Below are 21,267 nucleotides of genomic sequence, written 5' to 3' on the forward strand. Positions count from 1 at the left end.
ACAAGTATAATGAAAACTGAAAAAAAAAAAAATCAAACAATATAAAAAAAAATTTAAATCATTTTCTTTTTCCTCTGTTAAAAATAAAGATAATAAATAACTAATACACATGTGGTATCACCGCAGTCAGAAAAATCCAATCTATCAAAATATAAAAATAATTAACCTGATCGTAGGCATTGTTAATGGAAAAAATACAAGAATGCCCAAATAAAGTTTTTTGGTAATGCCACAAAAAGTGCAGTAAGAATCAATACCATTCCTATGCAAATATGGTATCAATAAAAATGTTGTCACCCCACAAAAAATGAGTCATCACACAGCTCCATTGACAGAAGAACGAAAACGCTATAGGTCTCGGAAAATGGTGACAAAACACCCAACAATTTTTTTCCCAACTTCCTATCTTTTTTTCACCACTAAAATAATAAAAAACTTTATATTTTTGGTATTGCCATAATCGTACTAATTAGCATAATCATAATACATTTTGATTATTGCCACAAATGTTCGCAGTAAAAACAATTCCCCAAAACAATGTCAGAATTGCATGTTTTTCATAATTTCACAGCACTTGGAATTTTTTTCCCATTTTTCAGTACACCATGTGGTAAAATGAATGGTGTCATTCAAAGGTACAACTCTTCCCACTAAAAACAAGCCCTCATATGTCTGTCTATGTGGACGGCAGAAAAAAAAGTTATGGCTCTGGGATGAAGGGTAGGAAAAAATAAAACCGCAAAAATGAAAATTGACCACATCGGGAAAGGGTTATAGTCTAATTCCTACCAAATCCAATGACAAACTTTTAGTGCTAGTTCTCAAATTATGATTCTATGTTAAATTTTTGTCTTTTCTAGACTCTGTTGACATAAAATTATTATTATTACCTTTATGCATATTTGCAGTATATTTTTTACTTTTTAGTTCAGGATATTTGTGTTTTTTGTTTTGTTTTCTCTGGTTAATGGTCATGTGTTAATATGCACTTACATTGTGCATACACATTTACTTACTTTTCTCAGTTCAGATTTGTTTTTTATTCATTTCATTGTGCATTCAGTGCATATATGGGTGTGACCGCCCTCTTTCTGAGCTGGGAAAGCCATCCAGTCTGGCCTAAGCTGTTACTAGTGGTTCAGCCGCTCGACCCTTATTCACATTCACGCCACTTGGCAAGTGAAAAGGTTTTAAATACTAGAGTAGGGACTGTCCCACACGGGTTGCCGTGACGTGGCGGGATGGCTTTTACATTATTTTGATCAAAATTATGTTTACTAAATACCCTTATTATTATTATTACCTTTATGCATATTTGCAGTATATTTTTTACTTTTTAGTTCAGGATATTTGTGTGTTTTGTTTTCTCTGTTGACAAAGTATTTACTGACATCTCCTTGGCCGAAAAACTTTAGTTCCTTTTGTTGCCACTAACAAAACTCATATGCACAACTTTAGTCAATTGATCTCCAATATCTAGTGCTCAAATTCTTCTCTGTAATTTTCCAGTTCTCAAGTTGGATTTCTCTTCAGAAAACCTGCTTTTGGTCATTCACAGTTCTATCATTCTAGTACTTCGGGAATTCCTTTTCCAAAGTGACGTCTTTCAACTACAGATTCACCAAAGACGACAAATTACCTATTGAAGTTTTCTGCATGGAACATTGACTCGGCTCTCTCTGGGAACTATAATGTCACGTACACACATCCAGCATTTCGTCAGTATTTTATCTCAGTATGTGTAAACCAAAACCAGGACTCGGTAAAAAAATGCAGAAGTGGTGACATATTTCTATTATACTTTTCCTCTGATTGCTCCTCTCCTGGTTTTGGCTTACAAAAAAATGAGGTAAAAAACCTCAACAAATACTCACGTGGCCTAACTCTCCCAAATGATATTCCATCTGCCTATCAGGACTTCTTAGGCTTCTTTCCCACGATGAGCTTTCGATGAGTTTTTCATGTTGCCGATTTTCTGCACCCATTAATTAAAATACGATACTTGCATTTTTTAAAAAATACACAGAATTAAAAACTCACCAAAAGCTCATTATGGGAACGTAGCCTTACTTGTGTTCTCAGTGCTGAGATTCAGCCTAAACATCATTACTTTATCTGCACTATACTCGAAGGATTTGATCTGAAAGTCCTCCTCCAGTTGGAGCTGGTGTCTTTTCTGGGACGAAAAATAATGTTTCTCTTGGGTCTTGCATCAACTATCATGCTTTGAACAAAAACATAATTACTTTGATGGCATTAAACATGTTCATTTTTTTAACAAAACTTTTAATCTTCCTGGAGTATACAACTTGATCTAAATCAAGGATGGCAGTGAATGAAAGACTGCATTCAACACCCAGGATGGCCCCTCGGAAGAACAAGTGATGACTTTGGGCCAAAATAATTTTTTGTTGCTTTTTTTATGTTGCGTATTTTTGAAAACAATGCGTGTATTCTATTTTACGTAACGGGTGCAGAAAATCTGCAACATCAAAAACTCACCAAAGTCTCATTGTGGGAACGTAGCCCTACTGGTGCAATAATTGGACTTCCCACAATCTAATATTGATGATCATCAATATATTGTAAAAAACTCTTTAATCTCCTAATCTAGCTTCTTTCATCTTTCGATCTTTATATTTGTGACTTACTCATTCACTACTCATTCACTAGTAAATAGGGAACAACTTTGTTTATAGCTGCTATAAAGAGTTCTGCCGTTATCACCACTACAATATCATTATTACTAGTAGTTGAAAATAAGAAACGATAAATGTATTGAAATAAGTGAAGGGAAAAGCATATGATCTGCCAGAACAAGCTTACATAAGTTGTCTACTACTTGGACAACTTCTTGTCATACCGCTCACTTGGTCCTAACAAAATAACAAAGCTTATACTCACCTCCCGTGCTGATGCCATTCCAGCGGTGTTGGCACTCTCTCTACTTGAGGCTCTCATTCGATGTTGTGACACGTGACGACGACACCCAATCAGCGCTGGCGCCACTGTTCCAGCATTTGGACATATCAAACATGAAGAGGAAGGAGGCTTCCTCCTTATAATCTATTTGTCTGAAGGCGGAGACAGTGATGCCAGCACTGATTGGGCACCAGCATCACGTATCATAATAACCACATGAGAGCACCAGAGAGCACGACTGCCGATATCGCGGGAATGGCGCACAGAAGCTGAATATAGCAAAAGAAGAAAGACGCGCACTCTTGCTGTGGAGGAGATAGGTGCTGACTGTACGTGGAGGGTCCACAAACAGTAGTCAGTAGATAAACAGTCGCACTCAAGTGTGGATTAATCTTGCAAAAAATCTTGAAGATTTTGTGAAATTTTTGGATTTTTATTTTATTTCAAATGCATCAAATAGTGTAACACCGCAGACAAAAGAAGTATCCAAAATGTGGGTATAATATCGTAATCCAGGATATGAGTATACTATGGTTACGTTTCGACCTACTAGGAGGCCTTTCTCAAACCATACTGAAAAATAAAATAAAAAGCAATTACAACAATGAATATGGACGACAAACTCGCGGAAAGCTGGAAAAGAAAAAATAAACATGAGAAAAATGTGAAAAAAATTTTTAAATTATCCCCATTGTTACTCCTGATGCCTAGAATGTTAAAATTGACTTGTGGCCAATAGTCTCTCTAGCACTTGCTTAATTTAATTTTTTTACTCTCTATATGACATTTTCCTAATTGCCCTAGGGACCTTTATGTTGTTGTGCTTAAATTTGTATAGATATATGTTTCGCCTTTAGGGTTTTTTTTGCACTACTTTTCTGTTGTGTTTTTTTTCTTAGTATTTTTTTAAAAAAATATTTTTTTTAAAAATTTTTTCACATTTTTCTCATGTTTATTTTTTCTTTTCCAGCTTTCCGCGAGTTTGTCGTCCATATTCATTGTTGTAATTGCTTTTTATTTTATTTTTCAGTATGGTTTGAGAAAGGCCTCCTAGTAGGTCGAAACGTAACCATAGTATACTCATATCCTGGATTACGATATTATACCCACATTTTGGATACTTCTTTTGTCTGCGGTGTTACACTATTTGATGCATTTGAAATAAAATAAAAATCTGCATTGTGATTGCTATAAGTGTGTGCTAGAAGTGTGAAGATTAATTTAAGAATTAAAACCAGAAGGATGTATACAGACTGTGCCCTGCTACCTGCCACCATCGCACTCTAACAAGCATCTCTATTCTTCCGACAGGTATGTCCATCCACCCAGCTCTCCTGCTCTCCTGCTGTCTGTCTATGAAGGACACACAGTGCATCACCCAGCTTTGCACATAGACTTGCCTCTGCACCTAGCATTCACATGGTATGCCTTTCAGCTAACCCCAGCTTACCCCAGTGTTATTTATGACCTTGTTTACTCTGGCTTGATCATATACATCTGGTCCACTCTTAATTGTCTGACCAAAATGAGCAGAGACCACTCCTCTCTGCTTCACACCTGACTGCACTTAGTTGTACATATATTGCAGAGCACAAGTCTGCATTGTGATTGCTATAAGTGTGTGCTAGAAGTGTGAAGATTAATTTAAGAATTAAAACCAGAATTGGAACTGAAGGTAACTGGACAGTCACTGTAAACAATGTTTCTGTTTGTTATCACTTTCACCCCAATAATCCTTCACTTTCTGCTAATTCCCCTAATCCCTACTCCTAGTAAGGAACTGTTCATCTCTTCTTCAATCCTCCCCATCCACCTCACCTCCGCCTCAAAACTGTTCCTTAACATACAATCCTCTGTCTCCAAACACAGACAGCCCCCTCATGCCCTCTCCTGCTCCCACCTGCTAACACTTTCTCTGCTCCTTCTCACTGCTGGTGATATCTCTCCAAATCCTGGTCCTCCTCACCACATTCCCACAGTCATTTCTACCTCCCATCCACACTCTATCACAACCTTCCGTAACCTCTCCAACCTTATACCCATTCACCCAGCCCCCGCTTCCCCAGTCCCACTAACAGGAGCTCTGTGGAACGCTCGCTCTGTCTGCAACAAGCTTTCCTACATCCATGATCTTTTTGTTACTACCAAACTCTCCTTCCTCGCCATCACCGAAACCTGGCTCACCCCTTCTGACACAGCCTCTCCTGCTGCACTTTCGTATGGTGGCTTCCACCTTTCTCACACCCCCCGCCCCAGCAGCAAACATGGTGGAGGAGTTGGTTTTCTCCTGTCAGATACCTGCTCCTTCACCCCAATCCCACTGCCACCCTCTGTTACCCTCCCTTCCTTTGAGGTGCACTCTGTGCGCATCTACTCCCCCTCCAACCTCCAACTGGCTGTCATCTACCGCCCCCCAGGGCCAGCCACCACCTTCTTTGACCACTTCACCACCTGGTTACTTCATTTCCTTTCCGCGGACATCCCTACTATCATCATGGGCGACTTCAACATCCCCATTGACACTTCCCTCTCAGCTGCCACTAAACTTCTATCTCTCACTTCCTCCTTCGGCCTCACTCAATGGTCTTCTACAGCCACCCACAAAGATGGCCACACACTGGACCTCATCTTCACCCGCCTCTGCTCCCTATCTAACCTCTCTAACTCACCTCTTCCTCTCTCTGACCACAACCTGCTCACATTCTCTTCCCTCTTCACTCCATGTCTACAATCCCCACCCCACAAACTTTCACACCCTCGCAGGAATCTTAAACACCTTGACCTACACTCATTCTCTGAATCCCTCCTCCCTCTTACAGATATAAGTTCCTTACACAATGCGGATGACGCTGCCGCTCTATATAACACCACAATAGCTGTAGCTTTGGAATCCGCTGCCCCACTTACACATACCAAAACTCGCAAAATCAACAGACAGCCCTGGCACACCAGCCTGACCAAAGAGCTGAGGCGAGCTTCCAGGGCTGCTGAGCGCAGATGGAAAAGATCCCACTCCAACAAGCACTTCATCGCATTCAAACAGTCCCTCACTACTTTCAAGACCACACTCGCCACAGCTAAACAAACCTACTTCTCATCTCTCATATCCTCCCTGTATCACAACCCTAAACAGTTATTCAACACCTTCAATTCTCTCCTCCGCCCCCCAGCACCTCCTCCCTCCCCACTCATCTCAGCTGAAGACTTTGCCTCATTTTTCAAGCAGAAAATTGATAACATCAGGGACAGTTTTGGTCAACAACCCCCAGAGCCCTTCCTCCCGACTTCCCAGCCCTCCACCTTCAAAACCAACTTCTCCACCATTACAGAAGATCGACTCTCCACTCTACTCTCAAGATCACATCTCACCACCTGTGCACTCGACCCGATCCCATCCCACTTCATCCCAAACCTCACCACAGTCTTCATCCCAACCCTAACCCATCTCTTCAACCTGTCACTAACAACTGGTGTTTTCCCCTCAAGCTTTAAACATGCCTCCATCACACCTATCCTCAAAAAGCCCTCTCTTGACCCATCCTCTGTATCTAGCTATCGCCCTATATCACTTCTCCCATACGCCTCCAAGCTACTGGAACAACACGTCTACCTTGAACTGTCCTCCCATCTCTCTTCTTGCTCCCTCTTCGACCGCTTACAATCTGGTTTCCGGTGACACCACTCCACTGAAACTGCCCTTACTAAGGTCACCAATGACCTCTTAACTGCCAAGAGCAAGCGACACTACTCTGTCCTCCTCCTCCTGGACCTGTCGGCTGCCTTTGACACAGTGGACCATTCCCTATTATTACAGACCCTCTCATCCCTCGGCATCACAGACTTGGCCCTCTCCTGGATCTCATCATACCTAACAGACCGGACATTCAGCGTCTCCCACTCACACACCACCTCCTCACCTCGCCCCCTATCTGTCGGAGTCCCACAAGGTTCAGTCCTTGGGCCCCTGCTGTTCTCTATTTACACCTTTGGCCTGGGACAGCTCATAGAATCTCATGGCTTTCAGTATCATCTTTATGCTGATGACACACAGATCTACATCTCTGGACCAGATATCACCTCCCTACTAACCAGAATCCCTCAATGTCTGTCCACTATTTCATCCTTCTTCTCCACTAGATATCTGAAACTCAACATGGACAAAACAGAATTCATCATCTTTCCCCCATCTCACGTGACCCCCCCTACGAACCTATCAATTACAGTAAATGACTGCCCACTCTCCCCAGTCCCACAAGCTCGCTGCCTCGGAGTAATCCTTGACGCTGATCTCTCCTTCAAACCACATATCCAAACCCTTTCCACTTCCTGCCGACTTCAACTCAAAAATATTTCACGCATCCGTTCATTCCTCACCCAAGAATCTGCAAAAACCCTAGTCCATGCCCTCATCATCTCTCGCCTTGACTACTGCAACCTCATGCTCTGTGGCCTCCCCTCAAACACTCTCGCACCCCTCCAATCTATTCTAAACTCTGCTGCCCGACTAATCCACCTGTCCCCCCGCTATTCCCCAGCTTCTCCCCTCTGTCAATCCCTTCACTGGCTCCCAATTGCCCAGAGACTCCATTACAAAACCCTAACCATGACATACAAAGCAATCCACAACCTGTCTCCTCCATACATCTGTGACCTCGTCTCCCGGTACTTTCCTGCACGCAACCTCCGATCCTCACAAGATCTCCTTCTTTACTCCCCTCTTATCTCCTCTTCCCACAATCGCATACAAGATTTCTCTCGCGCATCACCCCTACTCTGGAACTCTCTACCACAACATATCAGACTCTCACCTACCATCGAAACCTTCAAAAAGAGCCTGAAGACCCACCTCTTCCGACAAGCCTATAACCTGCAGTAACCACCGATCGACCAAACCGCTGCACGACCAGCTCTACCCTCGCCTACTGTATTATCACCCATCCCTTGAAGATTGTGAGCCCTCGCGGGCAGGGTCCTCTCTCCTCCTGTACCAGTTATGACTTGTATTGTTTAAGATTATTGTACTTGTTTTTATGTATACCCCTCCTCACATGTGAAGCGCCATGGAATAAATGGCGCTGTAACAATAAATAATAATAATAATAATAAATTCAAAAATTTCACAAAATCTTCAAGATTTTTTGCAAGATTAATCCACACTTGAGTGCGACTGTTTATCTACTGACGACAGAAGCTGAATATAGACTTTACTATTTTATGGAGGCCAAACATTTTGATCCAGAAGGGGCTGTCCTCGTAGTGGACAACCCCTTTAAGATTTATTTTGCCTTGTGAGCTGCAGTTTCTAAAAATTCAAAGGGCCATGTTGTGTATAGTTTTCCGCATTGGTCCAATCTATGGTATGCACCTGTTTGATACTTTTTTATTTCTAGTGATCTTGTGCCTTCCTTACAGAACTTCAAATAGTTAATTTTTAGTTCACAGCTAATATTTTAGAATACACTTTGCAACCATGAATAGCATATGCTGTGGCCAGACAGTGCAAACCTTATTATGTACAAAATATCTTATGCACACTATTTATACTATATGATTATGACTATACATATATGGCTATATATATATATACTAGAATATACTACAGTGGGGCAAAAAAGTATTTAGTCAGTCAGCAATAGTGCAAGTTCCACCACTTAAAAAGATGAGAGGCGTCTGTAATTTACATCATAGGTAGACCTCAACTATGGGAGACAAACTGAGAAAAAAAAATCCAGAAAATCACATTGTCTGTTTTTTTTTCATTTTATTTGCATATTATGGTGGAAAATAAGTATTTGGTCAGAAACAAGCAATCAAGATTTCTGGCTCTCACAGACCTGTAACTTCTTCTTTAAGAGTCTCCTCTTTCCTCCACTCATTACCTGTAGTAATGGCACCTGTTTAAACTTGTTATCAGTATAAAAAGACACCTGTGCACACACTCAAACAGTCTGACTCCAAACTCCACTATGGTGAAGACCAAAGAGCTGTCAAAGGACACCAGAAACAAAATTGTAGCCCTGCACCAGGCTGGGAAGACTGAATCTGCAATAGCCAACCAGCTTGGAGTGAAGAAATCAACTGTGGGAGCAATAATTAGAAAATGGAAGACATACAAGACCACTGATAATCTCCCTCGATCTGGTGCTCCACGCAAAATCCCACCCCGTGGGGTCAGAATGATCACAAGAACGGTGAGCAAAAATCCCAGAACCACGCGGGGGGACCTAGTGAATGAACTGCAGAGAGCTGGGACCAATGTAACAAGGCCTACCATAAGTAACACACTACGCCACCATGGACTCAGATCCTGCAGTACCAGACGTGTCCCACTGCTTAAGCCTGTACATGTCCGGGCCCGTCTGAAGTTTGCCCGAGAGCATTTGGATGATCCAGAGGAGTTTTGGGAGAATGTCCTATGGTCTGATGAAACCAAACTGGAACTGTTTGGTAGAAACACAACTTGTCATGTTTGGAGGAAAAAGAATACTGAGTTGCATCCATCAAACACCATACCTACTGTAAAGCATGGTGGTGGAAACATCATGCTTTGGGGCTGTTTCTCTGCAAAGGGGCCAGGACGACTGATCCGGGTACATGAAAGAATGAATGGGGCCATGTATCGTGAGATTTTGAGTGCAAACCTCCTTCCATCAGCAAGGGCATTGATGATGAAACGTGGCTGGGTCTTTCAACATGACAATGATCCAAAGCACACCGCCAGGGCAATGAAGGAGTGGCTTCGTAAGAAGCATTTCAATGTCCTGGAGTGGCCTAGCCAGTCTCCAGATCTCAACCCTATAGAAAACCTTTGGAGGGAGTTGAAAGTCCGTGTTGCCAAGCGAAAAGCCAAAAACATCACTGCTCTAGAGGAGATCTGCATGGAGGAATGGGCCAACATACCAACAACAGTGTGTGGCAACCTTGTGAAGACTTACAGAAAACGTTTGACCTCTGTCATTGCCAACAAAGGATATATCACAAAGTATTGAGATGAAATTTTGTTTCTGACCAAATACTTATTTTCCACCATAATATGCAAATAAAATGAAAAAAAAAAAACAGACAATGTGATTTTCTGGATTTTTTTTTCTCAGTTTGTCTCCCATAGTTGAGGTCTACCTATGATGTAAATTACAGATGCCTCTCATCTTTTTAAGTGGTGGAACTTGCACTATTGCTGACTGACTAAATACTTTTTTGCCCCACTGTATATCATACCAAATATAACTGGCACACATAGACACACGAGTACAAAGTGGAAAAACTAACATACTTGTTGGACGTACGTAAACTTTCAGCCTGAGGCAAGGTTTATCCACCAAGTTTGGAGGGGTGGAGGCTGGAAGACAAAAAAAATACACATTTATTGATGTAAAACATTAGATTAGATATTACACATGATTTGCTAAATATAATTATAAGGTTTCTACTAACCTTTCTATATGTCCCACAGTAAGATGCCATACAAGTCAAGACTTACTAAAATGGGCTAATTTAGACAGTTCAGAAAGACTGCAAATTTATCACGGTAGCTTATATTATATTATAAATTGTTTTATAAATTTGGCTCACCTCTAGACTATATAGTCTAAATTTATAGCCCCAATAAGTTGGCTTAATTTGTGTCATTAATTTGTACGTGTTGTGTATATTATGTCACGCTCCTATCCCACAAAGTCACGCCGCCTTGTAGGATGAACCAAAAAAGTGGTGCAAGGCATATAACACCAGTCTTTTGCCTCAGATTACTCCCAAATTCTGGGGCATTTAGCATAGCTTAACAGTGTATTTTTTTTCCTCATCCCATCTTTGTACTCTTTAGGGGATCTGTTATGAATGGGCAGCGAGGAGGATAGCAAGCCCAAGCTAAGCCACAGAAAACCAGAGAGGTTGGTAACTAAGCGGATGCAGACCCCTGATCCTATCCACACAACTAGCAGTAGCCGTGGAGCGTGCCTACGATGATCCTAGACGCCTCGATACAGCCGGAGAGCTAACTAAGCCTAAAGCAAGAAAGGGGAAATCTAAACTGCCCCGGAGCAGACCCCAAAGGAATAGATAGCCCCCAAACATATATTGTTAGTGAGACAAGATGAAAACACAAACACAGGCAGAAAAATTGACTGAGCAAACGATGGGGCCCACATTGACTAGACAGGACAGGAAAGGAAAGACACTGTCTGCAATCATGAAAAAAAACCTGCAATAAGTCCAACACATCTGATGCACAAAAACACTGAAGTCGCACGACTTCGCCCCCCACTATATCAGCACTCTGGTATATACTGAGAGCAAATCAAAAAGAGACCAATATAACAGGGGACAAAACAAACTGGCACATGCAGTAACATATGGGCGGTGATTCAGCACAGCCCCAGCCGGAGCTGGCTGACCCGCACAAAGCAGAGATAAACAAAACCAGATCAAATGCAAACAGAATAACAAATGAACCACTTAGCTGAACCATGCAGTGAAAGAGCAGGAGACATCAGACCTAGAAGGCACAGAAAGAAAATCACCAGCCGGGAAAGAGGGAGTCAGCTGTCTTAAATCCCAATCAGAAACCCCAGATCTCCAATCGTCTTCCTCATTATCAGAGGGCAAGCCTCTGTCAATCAGATCAGCTTCACTACCTCCAGTAACCACCAGAGGGAGTCCAGAAAGAGAACTCGCAACCCCTCTGTCAATCTGACCAGCTCCACTACCTTCAGTAATCACCAGAGGGAAGCCAGAGAGAATTTACAAAAGGGATCTTTTAGACACATCTTATTACCTATAGAATTAAGCCCAACGCTTTGAACAAGATCAAATGAGGCACTCTTAAATTAAATTAGTCAGAATTTTGGCAAAATTTGTGCAAAAAAGCTGGCACTTATAATTTCCATTCCTTTTTTGTCTTTTAGACACTTTTTGTGCTTCATGTGACGAGCAGTCATAACATAGGAGACAGGAGCATGACTTTAAAAGCAGCACGGATTGCCAACATTGTGACAAAACTTTTCCTCTGTGGTTATCAGTCACATTATTATTACTAATTTTCTATTGCTAAAAGTTGGAAATTCACAAAAAATCTTCCTCCATGTCTAAAACTATCTTCTCAGTTTTCTTTGAGTAAAAAATTAAACAAATTTATCAATCCAGGCAATGAGGATTAAATTCAATAATATTATACTTGCCGCCATGGATTTTATTTATGGAAATTCTTCACTAATGAATTATTGTTGCTCTTCCTAACAGCTATGAGAGCTCTCACCCTGAAAGTTTTTGGTTTTTAAGCAGAGCTCACCTTTCTTGGTCATAGTGACTATACTATTTTATTTGCTACATGATATATGACACAGCTTACTTTACTGTCTTCACATCTTTTAATATAGAGGGTGGGCCGTTTATATGGATACACCTAAATAAAATGGGAATGGTTGGTGATATCAACTTCCTGTTTGTTGCACATTAGTATATGGGAGGGGGGAAACTTTTCAAGATGGGTGGTGACCATGGAGGCCATTTTGAAGTCGGCCACTTTGGATCCAACTTTATTTTTTCCAATGGGAAGAGGGTCATGTGACACATCCAACTTATTGAGAATTTCACAAGAAAAACAATGGTGTGCTTGGTTTTAATGTAACTTTATTCTTTCATGAGTTATTTACAAGTTTATGACCAATTATAAAATGTGTTTAATGTGCTGCCCATTGTGTTGGATTGCCAATGCAAATCTCTTCTCCCACTCTTGACACACTGATAGCAATTGCAAAGGGAGCTGCCAGCAATGGATTTTGATGATTTGCATGCACAAGTATATTCAGGGTGGCATTATATTCATTCAACAACCATTAAAAGGAATCTGTCAGCAGGTTTTTGCTATGTGATCTGAAGACAGCAGGATAAAGGCTGAAACACAAAATTCAGGGAATCAAAGTGTGTGCTGTTGTTTACTGTCAAGGATTTATTACTAAGAGAATACCATTGCCTGACTAGTCCGACTCTGCCCCCTCCTGTGATAAGCAGCTCACTGCCTATGGACTTTGTACATGAAGAGCCTGGTGTGGACGGGGTCAGCTTTCTGAGCTCTGCTTCATTCTAAATCTAAAAGCTCTGGTTGTGGAAGAATGGCTGCACCTGGCAAACTATGTGATAAAACGTTGGATTCAGCTTCTCTTTGCCTTTGAGGTTGCAAAAACCCGCTGACAGATTCCCTTTAGCCTAATTTAGGACATGCCAAACCGTGTAAGCGCATGTATTTTTGTCTACCATATACTGTATGTCTTCTTTATGACTCTATATTTCTATTAACCCCTTTCCTACATTGGACATACTATTCCATCCATGTGACCTGGGACCTAAGTCCCAAGGACAGAATAGTACGTCTAGCGCGATCAGTTGCGCTCATGGGGGGAGCCACTGATCGCGGCTGGGTGTCAGCTGATTATCACAGCACTATGCACTATGTGGCAGGGGCGTTCACGGACCGCCCCTGACATATTAATCCCCGCACACTGTGATCAAACATGATCGCAGTGTACTGGCGGCATAGTAGAGAAGCGCGCAGGGAGGGGGCTCCCTCTGTGCTTCCCTGAGACCCCCGGAGCAGCATGATGTACTGCACTGCTCCGAGGGCCTCCTTCCCTGTAGGTCCCTGGATCCAATATGGCAGCGGAGACCTTCGGGGGCCTGCAGGGAGTCGGCTTCCTCATGCCTGCAAAGAGCCTGCATGAGGAAGAATTCAGCACTGCCTGTGACAGATCGCTGATCTGTCACAGCGATCTGTGATGTGACAGATCAGCGATATGTCACATGACAGTGATGTCCCCCCTGGGACAATGTAATAAAGTTAAAAAAAGTGTAAAAATAATTTATAAAAAAATCGCTAAATAAATTTTAAAGAAAATTTCCCTAATAAATTCATTTTTTGCAAATAAAAAAAAAACAATAAATAAATAACCATGGTACCGCTGAAAATGTCATCTTCTCCTGCCAAAAACAGACTGCCACACAGCATCATCAGCGAAAAAAATAAAAAAGTTATAGCTTGCAGAATAAAGCGATGCAAAAATAATTATTTTTTATATAAAATTGTTTTCATTGCATAAAAGTGCCAAAACATAAAAAAAGACATACATGAGGTATCGCTGAAACCGTACTGACCCAAAGAATAAAAATGCTTTATCAATTTTACCGCACGCAGAACGGTGTAAACGCACCCCCAAAAGAAATTCATGAAACGCTGGCTTTTGATCATTCTGCGTCCCAAAAATCAGAATAAAAAGCGATAAAGAAATGTCGCATGCCCAAAAATAGTACCAATAAAAACGTCAACTCATCCTGCAAAACATAAGACCTCACATGACTCGGTGGGTCAAAATATGGAAAAATTATAGCTCTCAAAATGTGGTGATGCATAAACTATTTTTACAATAAAAAGCGTCTTTTAGCGTGTGACAGCTACCAAACCTAAAAACCCGCTATAAATAGTAAATCAAACCCCCCATTATCACCCCCTTAGTTAGGGAAAAATAATAAAATAAAGAAATGTATTTATTTCCATTTTCCAATTAGGGCTAGGGTTAGGGTTAGGGGTGTGTTGAAACCAGGGGAAGAGTCTTGAGGAGATCATTTGCATATTCCCAGTGCCTTCTGGGATAAGTGAAGAGTCTCCGCGAGCTCAACGTTCACTGGGTTTTGGCCGTTGCAGCTGAAAAGAGGAAATCGGAAAACCAGGGGAAGAGTCTTGAAGAGATCATTTGCATATTCCCAGTGCCTTCTGGGATAACTGAAGAGTCTCCGCGAGCTCAATGATCACTGGGTTTTGGCCGTTGCAGCTGAAAAGAGGAAATCGGAAAACCAGGGGAAGAGTCTTGAGGAGATCATTTGCATATTCCCAGTGCCTTCTGGGATAAGTGAAGAGTCTCCGCGAGCTCAACGATCACTGGGTTTTGGCCGTTGCAGCTGAAAAGAGGAAATCGGAAAACCAGGGGAAGAGTCTTGAGGATATCATTTGCATATTATATATTGCATATATATCCGCGAGCTCAACGATCACTGGGTTTCGGCGCGCGAATTTGGGCTCATCTTTCATCGTTTTTAAGAAATCTCAAGATGGAAGAGGCCAGGAGCCATTTGGTGAGCTGCATTTCTTGCTACATGTTCACAGATTTACCAGTGGAAAAGCCAAACTTCACATGCCACAAATGCAAGCTTGTGTCCCTGTTGGAGGAAAAGTTGCAAAATCTCGAAGAGAGGTTAGCTACGTTGAAGATCATTAAGGAAGGTGAAGAGTTCTTGGACAGAGCAGAATTATCTCTTCATGTTACAGAAAGAGAAGAAATTCGAAGTGCACCTGAAGAAACAGAGGAATGGAGACATGTGACCCAGAGAAGCAGGAGGATCAGGAGGCAGTCAGCACCCATACTGCTCAGAAACCAGTACCAGGATCTCACGCAGGAAAATGATGAAGAAATACATCAGGATTAGAGTTGAGTGAAGCGGGTCAAAAAAATTCAAAAGTCGCCGACTTTTGGCAAAGTCGGGTTTCATGAAATGAAACCCGACCCTAGGATGAGGTCGGCCACGAGGTCGGCGACTTACGCGCCAAAGTCGCGTTTCAAAAGTTTGTTTTGCGCTCTTTTTCAGCCAATCAGGATCCACGGACACTGTGGGCAACGTGATGACATAGGCACGGGTCACCACCATCTTTCAGAAGGGCATGCAAGTGATTGGCTTGCTTTGGTGGGCGTCACAGGGGGTATAAAAGGTCGTGCACGCCGACCGCCATCTTACTTCTGCCGATCTTAGTATAGGGAGAGGTTGCTGCTGATTCTGTAGGGAGAGCGTTAGGCAGGGAAGAAGACAAAAAAACTGCTTCTGCTGCTAGCGATTTGGCCTGCACAACACACCAGTCACTGTGTGTGCAGTGCAAGGGGAGGCTATATAGTGGTGTATCAGTGGTGTTGGTTGTTGGGCTGCCTTTTAAGGCTTCCTGACAGGCTGGCATTGCTGTTTACCCACTGCTCCGCAAACTGCTTTTTTAAAAGCAATCCCAATTTTTTTTTTTTGTCCTGCTAAGAAGAAAAAAAAACTGCTTCTGCTGCTAGCAATTTGGCCTGCACAACACACCAGTCACTGTGTGTGCACTGCAAGGGGAGGCTATATAGTGGTGTATCAGTGGTGTTGGTTGTTGGGCTGCCTTCTAAGGCTTCCTGACAGGCTGGCATTGCTGTTTACCCACTGCTCCGCAAACTGCTTTTTTAAAAGCAATCCAATCTCCCTTATGCTCTAGTCACTTTTGTCACAGCTGTGCCATCGAGCCTGTCACATAGCGCTCAGATATTCATTGGGCCTCACACAATCCAAAAGTGTCCAGTGTCCAAAAGTGTGTGCAGAGATTCAAAATCTCCCTTATCCTCTAGTCACTTTTGTCACAGCAGTGCCATCGAGCCTGTCACATAGCGCTCAGATATCAGTGGGCCTCACACAATCCAAAAGTGTCCAGTGTCCAAAAGTGTGTGCATATATTCAAAATCTCCCTTATCCTCTAGTCACTTTTGTCACAGCAGTGCCATCGAGCCTGTCACATAGCGCTCAGATATCAGTGGGCCTCACACAATCCAAAAGTGTCCACTGTCCACAAGTGTGTGCAGAAATTCAAAATCTCCCTTATCCTCTAGTCACTTTTGTCACAGCTGTGCCATCGAGCCTGTCACATAGCGCTCAGATATCAGTGGGCCTCACACAATCCAAAAGTGTCCAGTGTCCAAAAGTGTGTGCAGATATTCAAAATCTCCCTTATCCTCTAGTCACTTTTGTCACAGCAGTGCCATCGAGCCTGTCACATAGCGCTCAGATATCAGTGGGCCTCACACAATCCAAAAGTGTCCAGTGTCCAAAAGTGTGTGCAGATATTCAAAATCTCCCTTATCCTCTAGTCACTTTTGTCACAGCAGTGCTATCGAGCCTGTCACATAGCGCTCAGATATCAGTGGGCCTCACACAATCCAAAAGTGTCCACTGTCCACAAGTGTGTGCAGAAATTCAAAATCTCCCTTATCCTCTAGTCACTTTTGTCACAGCTGTGCCATCGAGCCTGTCACATAGCGCTCAGATATCAGTGGGCCTCACACAATCCAAAAGTGTCCAGTGTCCAAAAGTGTGTGCAGATATTCAAAATCTCCCTTATCCTCTAGTCACTTTTGTCACAGCAGTGCCATCGAGCCTGTCACATAGCGCTCAGATATCAGTGGGCCTCACACAATCCAAAAGTGTCCACTGTCCACAAGTGTGTGCAGAAATTAAAATCTCCCTTATCCTCTAGTCACTTTTGTCACAGCTGTGCCATCGAGCCTGTCACATAGCGCTCAGATATCAGTGGGCCTCACACAATCCAAAAGTGTCCAGTGTCCAAAAGTGTGTGCAGATATTCAAAATCTCCCTTATCCTCTAGTCACTTTTGTCACAGCAGTGCCATCGAGCCTGTCACATAGCGCTCAGATATCAGTGGGCCTCACACAATCCAAAAGTGTCCAGTGTCCAAAAGTGTGTGCAGATATTCAAAATCTCCCTTATCCTCTAGTCACTTTTGTCACAGCAGTGCCATCGAGCCTGCCACATAGCGCTCAGATATCAGTGGGCCTCACACAATCCAAAAGTGTCCAGTGTCCAAAAGTGTGTGCAGATATTCAAAATCTCTCTTATCCTCTAGTCACTTTTGTCACAGCAGTGCCATCGAGCCTGTCACATAGCGCTCAGATATCAGTGGGCCTCACACAATCCAAAAGTGTCCACTGTCCACAAGTGTGTGCAGAAATTCAAAATCTCCCTTATCCTCTAGTCACTTTTGTCACAGCTGTGCCATCGAGCCTGTCACATAGCGCTCAGATATCAGTGGGCCTCACACAATCCAAAAGTGTCCAGTGTCCAAAAGTGTGTGCAGATATTCAAAATCTCCCTTATCCTCTAGTCACTTTTGTCACAGCAGTGCCATCGAGCCTGTCACATAGCGCTCAGATATCAGTGGGCCTCACACAATCCAAAAGTGTCCAGTGTCCAAAAGTGTGTGCAGATATTCAAAATCTCCCTTATCCTCTAGTCACTTTTGTCACAGCAGTGCCATCGAGCCTGTCACATAGCGCTCAGATATCAGTGGGCCTCACACAATCCAAAAGTGTCCAGTGTCCAAAAGTGTGTGCAGATATTCAAAATCTCCCTTATCCTCTAGTCACTTTTGTCACAGCAGTGCCATCGAGCCTGTCACATAGCGCTCAGATATCAGTGGGCCTCACACAATCCAAAAGTGTCCAGTGTCCAAAAGTGTGTGCAGAGATTCAAAATCTCCCTTATCCTCTAGTCACTTTTGTCACAGCAGTGCCATCGAGCCTGTCACATAGCGCTCAGATATCAGTGGGCCTCACACAATCCAAAAGTGTCCACTGTCCACAAGTGTGTGCAGAAATTCAAAATCTTCCTTATCCTCTAGTCACTTTTGTCACAGCAGTGCCATCGAGCCTGTCACATAGCGCTCAGATATCAGTGGGCCTCACACAATCCAAAAGTGTCCAGTGTCCAAAAGTGTGTGCAGATATTCAAAATCTCCCTTATCCTCTAGTCACTTTTGTCACAGCAGTGCCATCGAGCCTGTCACATAGCGCTCAGATATCAGTGGGCCTCACACAATCCAAAAGTGTCCACTGTCCACAAGTGTGTGCAGAAATTCAAAATCTCCCCTGCCCTATAGACACCTTGTACCTTGTTTTACATTACTATATAGTTTGTTGGATTTTGTCTACATTTCTACCAAAAATGAGGAAGGCTGGTGGAAGAGGCCGTGGAATTGGGCGGGGGTTGGCAGCTGGTAATGATGGTGTTGGTGGTGGATCTGATGGTAGTGGCAAGAGCAAAATAGGACCGAATGCAGGAGGTGCTGACCCTGCGTCATCGTCTGGCTACATAAGGCCTCGAACGCTTAGTTTTCTAGGAGTTGGCAAACCGCTTTTAAAGCCAGAGCATCAGGAAAAAGTTTTGTCTTACATTGCTGACTCAGCCTCCAGCTCTATCGCCTCCTCTTCTTCAGTTGTAAAAAGTAAAAGCACTGAGTCGTCATTGGAGGCTCATGTTCATGAACTACACCTTTCCTTGTGTCCTTCACCCCAACCAAGATTGAAGGATGACGCAGGCCATACTACTGATTACTCCATGGAGCTGTTTTCACATACCATGCCTGGATTATCAAGTCAAATGGTGAATTACCCAGGCCAAGATGAATCTGACATGGAGTGCACTGATGCACAGCCGCTGATGGATGATTCTGCTGGTACATTCACTCAGAGCACTACATTGTCCTCGCAGTGTACAGAGCCAGATTCTGACCCTGATGAGACTCAGGTGCCCCTTCCCGCACACTATACCACCATACACGGTGACACAGAGGAAGGTGCACATGACATAGAAGAGGAGGTGATGGATGACCCAGTTGTTGACCCATATTGGCATCCATTGGGGGAAGAGGGTGCTGCTTCCAATAGCTCAGATGAGGAGCATCCACAGCAGACATCGACATCGCAACAGCTGTTATCTGGCAGGCCCGGAGCACTCCAAAGACAGGTTCCAAACATCAAAAGAGTTGCTGGACAGCTTGTCCAGAGGGTCAAAAGATCACAGCGTGCTAGGCCGCAAAATGTCTGCCAAAGTAGGAAGAGTGCAGTGTGGCACTTTTTTGAACAAAATCCTCATGATCAGGCCAAGGTTATCTGTAAGAAGTGCGCAAAGACCTTTAGCCGAGGGAAAAATCTGAAAAATTTGAATACCAGTTGCATGCTTAGACATTTAACCAGCATGCACTTGCAAGCGTGGACACAACACCAAACCTCAAGTGCCACATGTGCAACTGATCACAACGAAGGTAGTCAGCAACGCTACATTGTTTCCCCCACTGTAAGCCCACCGGTTAGCACAGCAGCAAATGTTGAGGTGTCGTTGCAAGGCCACAGCAGTCAGGGAATCCCACTGTTATATCAACGAAAGACTGATTCTAGGCCATCAGAAAGAACACCAACTCCATCACCATCATCAACCCTCTCTCAGTCCGCCCTGTCCACCGCTACTTCCACCATATGCAGCTCTCAAGTCCAGCTCACCCTCCCAGACACTATGAGTAGGTCAAGAAAGTACTCAGTCTCTCATCCGCGTACACTGGGTTTGAACGCCCACATTGCCAAACTAATCTCGTTTGAGATGATGCCCATTCGGTTGGTGGAAAGCACAGCTTTCCGCGAACTCATGGCCTATGCAGTACCACGCTATGACCTACCCAGTCGCCACTTCTTCTCTCGCAAAGCCATCCCAGCCCTCCACCATTATGTGAAAGACCGCATTGTCCATGCACTCAAGCAGTCAGTGAGCGGAAAGGTGCACCTCACTACTGATGCATGGTCCAGTCGGCATGGCCAGGGCCGTTACGTGTCCATCACTGCGCACTGGGTTAATGTGGTGGATGCAGGGTCCACAGGGGACAGCGGTGGTGGGACAGTGCTGCCTAGCCCACGGTATAGGAAACAGTTGGCTGTAGGCGTTCCACCCTCCTCCTCCTCCTCCTCCAGAAGCGAAAGCTCGTCCACAGAGCGCAGTCGTACGAGCACTCCATCTGCAGTTGCCACTGTTGCACACGATGTGTCCCCCTATCGAGCAGCTAGTGGAAAGCGTCAGCAGGCTGTGTTGCAGATGATGTGTTTGGGCGACAGACATACCGCCGAGGTGCTGGCCGAGTACTTGAAGCGACAAACTGAGTCATGGCTGGGCAGTGTACATCTTGAGGCAGGCAAGGTAGTTAGTGATAACGGCCGTAATTTTGTGGCAGCCATAGCCCTTTCAAAATTCAGCCACATACCTTGCTTGGCTCACACCTTGAACCTGGTGGTGCAGTGCTTCCTCAAAAATTATCCGGAGTTAACAGCCCTGCTCCAGAAGGTGCGAAGACTGTGCGCGCACATCCGCCGGTCGCCTGTACACTCCGTTCGTATGCAGAAGCTGCAGCGATTGCTCCACCTTCCCAACCACCGCCTCATTATCGACATTGCAACAAGGTGGAACTCCACCCTGCACATGGTGGAGTGGCTGTGCGAGCAGAGGCAGGCCATAATGCATTTGTGGGAGGATACACGGCCAGGCACTTTGAGAGCAGACATGGAGTTGACAGGTGTGCAGTGGTCGAAGCTGAAAGACCTCTGTAAAGTCCTTCAGTGTTTTGAGGAATGCACACGGCTGGTAAGCGCAGACGACGCCATCCTAAGCATGAGCATCCCACTTATGCGTCTGCTCATGCAAACTTTGACGCACCTTAAGGAGCAGGCGTCTGCA

The 21,267-nt window shown here is 43.7% G+C and overlaps 1 protein-coding gene across 1 annotated transcript in view; it reads right to left on the reverse strand.

Annotated features, from left to right (window-relative positions):
* The window catches only part of EFNA2 (ephrin A2), a 433,374-nt gene that overhangs the window by 20,650 nt on the left and 391,457 nt on the right, over positions 1-21,267 (reverse strand). The window contains exon 3 of the mRNA XM_073547298.1: positions 10,196-10,261. Within this exon, the coding sequence (XP_073403399.1) occupies positions 10,196-10,261 (66 nt within the window). The remainder of the gene's footprint in view (positions 1-10,195; positions 10,262-21,267) is intronic.

The sequence above is a fragment of the Dendrobates tinctorius genome, unplaced genomic scaffold (genome assembly GCF_039654945.1).
Source record: "Dendrobates tinctorius isolate UK_male_01 unplaced genomic scaffold, ASM3965494v1 ptg000011l, whole genome shotgun sequence".
Lineage (NCBI taxonomy): Eukaryota > Metazoa > Chordata > Amphibia > Anura > Dendrobatidae > Dendrobates > Dendrobates tinctorius.